Source organism: Sphaeroforma arctica, assembly GCF_001186125.1.
Source record: "Sphaeroforma arctica JP610 unplaced genomic scaffold supercont1.1622, whole genome shotgun sequence".
NCBI lineage: Eukaryota > Ichthyosporea > Ichthyophonida > Sphaeroforma > Sphaeroforma arctica.
In genome coordinates, this window is record NW_014038936.1 from 5,178 (window position 1) to 8,135 (window position 2,958).

A 2,958-nucleotide genomic window follows, 5' to 3' on the forward strand; every position below is an offset into this window, starting at 1 on the left:
GAACAAAAACACGGCGATGTGGAGTACTTTTTTTTGTTGCAGTTTTGAAAAGACTGAAGTATCAAGCCTTCGAGGTTGTACGAGGAAGTATAAATTCTAGTGGTGCTAATAGATGGTAAACAAACTTTAGGGTTCAAAGGTTTCTAGATTGTATTCTACCTACCAAGTATATTAACCGTCCTAGATGAATGGTCTTCTATACCAGGTGCAATGGTCTGTGCTCCCACAGTCAGCCCAAAAGTGTGGTGGGCTCCTCTCGAAAATATGTCGTTGAGGTATTTCACCCCATTCACATCCTCATGTGGCTCGTTGTGTCCACTGACAGGTGCGAAATTTCATGCTTACGATGCAAAATTTTGTGAGAATAGGGGTTTTCCGTGCATGATAGCGGATGCCATATATTTCAGCTCATTTACTACTACTACCTCTATTATCTCAGAGCGTACTGCTCAATACTATACGCCGTGAGCCCCTTCAGAAACTCCTCGAGTATAGTCATATTTTGTATCGCAATCTTCTCCTGACTCGACAGCTGTAGGTGATTAGCCGACTCTTGTCGACGCACCAACCCGGGTGGCATCTCCACGCCTTCATTTCCTGCACTCATTTGTGTTCCCCACCCCGTATGCACGTGTGTGTCCGTACCCACTTCCTCATGTTCCTCTTCTGTGTATGCCACACTACCTGTATTCCTTCTACCCACTCCTGTACTCACCATGCGTTTCAGAGCTCCGCTCAACCCCCCCCTACTCCTCGGCATACCGGTACCAGAGGGGATATTCCTATCAGTGCCGCCCGTGTCGCATCCCGCACTCGGCCCATAATCATCTGTCTTGTTTTTGGTACTGGACCGGGCAGGTTTGTTGGCACTTGCACCGCTGGTTCCTCTGAGCATGTTTGTACTGGCAGTGCGTCTAACGCCAGCGTTTGCTCTACGTCCCATGGCACTCCTCAGCACTTCCGCGGAGTGTTCGTAATCATCTATTCCTGCTTCTATAAACGTTTTCCCCTCTGACGGGATGTTTAATCGAAACAGTAAAAATAATGGGCTGTGAGATATAGGTGAATTCGACGCCGACAGCACCACTTGGATACCAAATAACTTATCAACTCCAACCTTTGTCTTAAACGCCACACTAAATGCAACTTAGCAAACGAATCGGTCGAATGTCCCGTGCAGCAAGTTGTCGATAGTCGATATCAGCTACTCATGTACTGCTCAGGTACAGTGACGATATACAAAAGATGCCTAACAACGATACAAAGCCATCTGCATGCCGGAACTCACGATAAAATCTAACACGCATCACAGCGATCATTGGCGCAGGCACCAATAGGTGATTCCAGTAGGCAGCGATGCCGCAGAGACAACTATGAGCGCGTGTTAATACCGACGACTTTCCTGACACAAACACCGTGAGATAAACTACCGTGCATGTATGTTGTGTGAGTGAGATGAACTACCGTGTATGTATTATGTATGTTGTGTGAGTGACATGCCTGCGTGGCGTTAATTCCTTTCGCATAGTGCGATATATTCAGCCTGGTTAAGCCTACTTCACAATTTAGGAGGAAAACTGAAACTTCAAGACAGCCCACCAAATGTTCTCAGTATAGTCTCTATACTATATAAGAAGCGATATGTGAAGTGTATAGCGGCGTTAAGTTCATATGCCAGTTCTAAAGCTCATACCTAAAGCAACAGAGCGCAGAGTATCGTACAGACATGTGCTGCCCGAGTCTAACTCTGTGTTGAAAGGATTGTCCTCTTCACCCTCGATGAGTCCAAAAGCCGTGACACTGTTGGCACTTGGGTCAAGCAGGTACCTACATCAGATTGAAAAAACAGAGGTATATTGGGTGTGTGTAAGATATGTGGCAAAAGTCTGGAGGGGGTAGGAAGAACCCACCCACAAATACATGCACACACTCTATAGAACCCACCCACAGATACATGCACCCATCCTATAGAACTCACCCATAAATACAGGCACAAACTCTATAGAACCCACTCACAAATACATGGACACACTCTATAGAACACACTCACAAATACATGCACACACTCTATAGAACCCACCCACAAATACATGCACACACTCTATAGAACCCACCCACAAATATATATACACACTCTATAGAAACCACCAACAAATAGAGATTCACACTCTCTCTATTGCATACGCGCGTGTGCACACACCTTCGCAGCTCCTCGAATCGCCCGCCAAAGGCCGACATGGCGGTCATAAGAGTGGTGAGCAGCACAGTCTCCGCCACGGGCAGCGTGTAGAAGTGTGTGAAACGGCTCAACAGCGCGCGCAGCAGATTGACTCTGTCTGCCCACAACCGCTTATGTTTCCCAGCATGCAACTGTGCGTGTGGGGTGTCTGTACCCCCCATGACGCTGTCCTCGTCGTCGCTTGGCCGGGTTGTGATATCCCTGGGTGGAGCGGCACCGGCCGTGTGTGGCGTATTACGCTGATGGGCCGGTGTGTGTGTGTGGGGCTGCTGTGTGTGAGAGTGGGTTGGTGTGTGGTCTGGTGAAGTTCGGTACCACGGACTGGTCTCCGCCCGATGGATGGCGGCGGCTGCTCCGTCCAGATACTCTACAAAGGACCCGTCATCCGGCGAGTGCACATGCGCAGTGGTGAGAAGGTCAATGAAATGCGCGGGAAAGGCGTCCTCGATTCCGTAGCTCAATTCCGATTGGGTGTCGCCGCCGCGACGAACTTCATTGCTGTCATCTGATTGGTGCAGCGGTCTATGGTACCCGTCTCTGGTACTCTCTTGCGCTCTGTCGTCGTCTTGGCTGGGGACTATAAACGGGAGCACTAGACAGACCAGCACGTGCGCACCCACCGCCCGCAGCAGTGTGTGCAGCAGATTCAGCGCCACGCGCCGCAGCATGGCGTGTTCACTGCTCAGAGAATCTATTAATAGCACACGTGGGGGTGTCAT

The 2,958-nt window shown here is 49.4% G+C and overlaps 1 protein-coding gene across 1 annotated transcript; it reads right to left on the minus strand.

Moving 5' to 3' along the window:
* Positions 1-287: 287 nt before the first annotated feature.
* Positions 288-2,958, minus strand: SARC_11311 (hypothetical protein; the record flags this gene model as incomplete). The annotated part of the gene is made up of 3 exons (XM_014294604.1): positions 288-1,011; positions 1,694-1,827; positions 2,201-2,958. The coding sequence occupies 3 exons, from the start codon at positions 2,956-2,958 to the stop codon at positions 431-433; spliced, it is 1,473 nt and encodes a 490-aa protein (XP_014150079.1). The 3' UTR covers positions 288-430.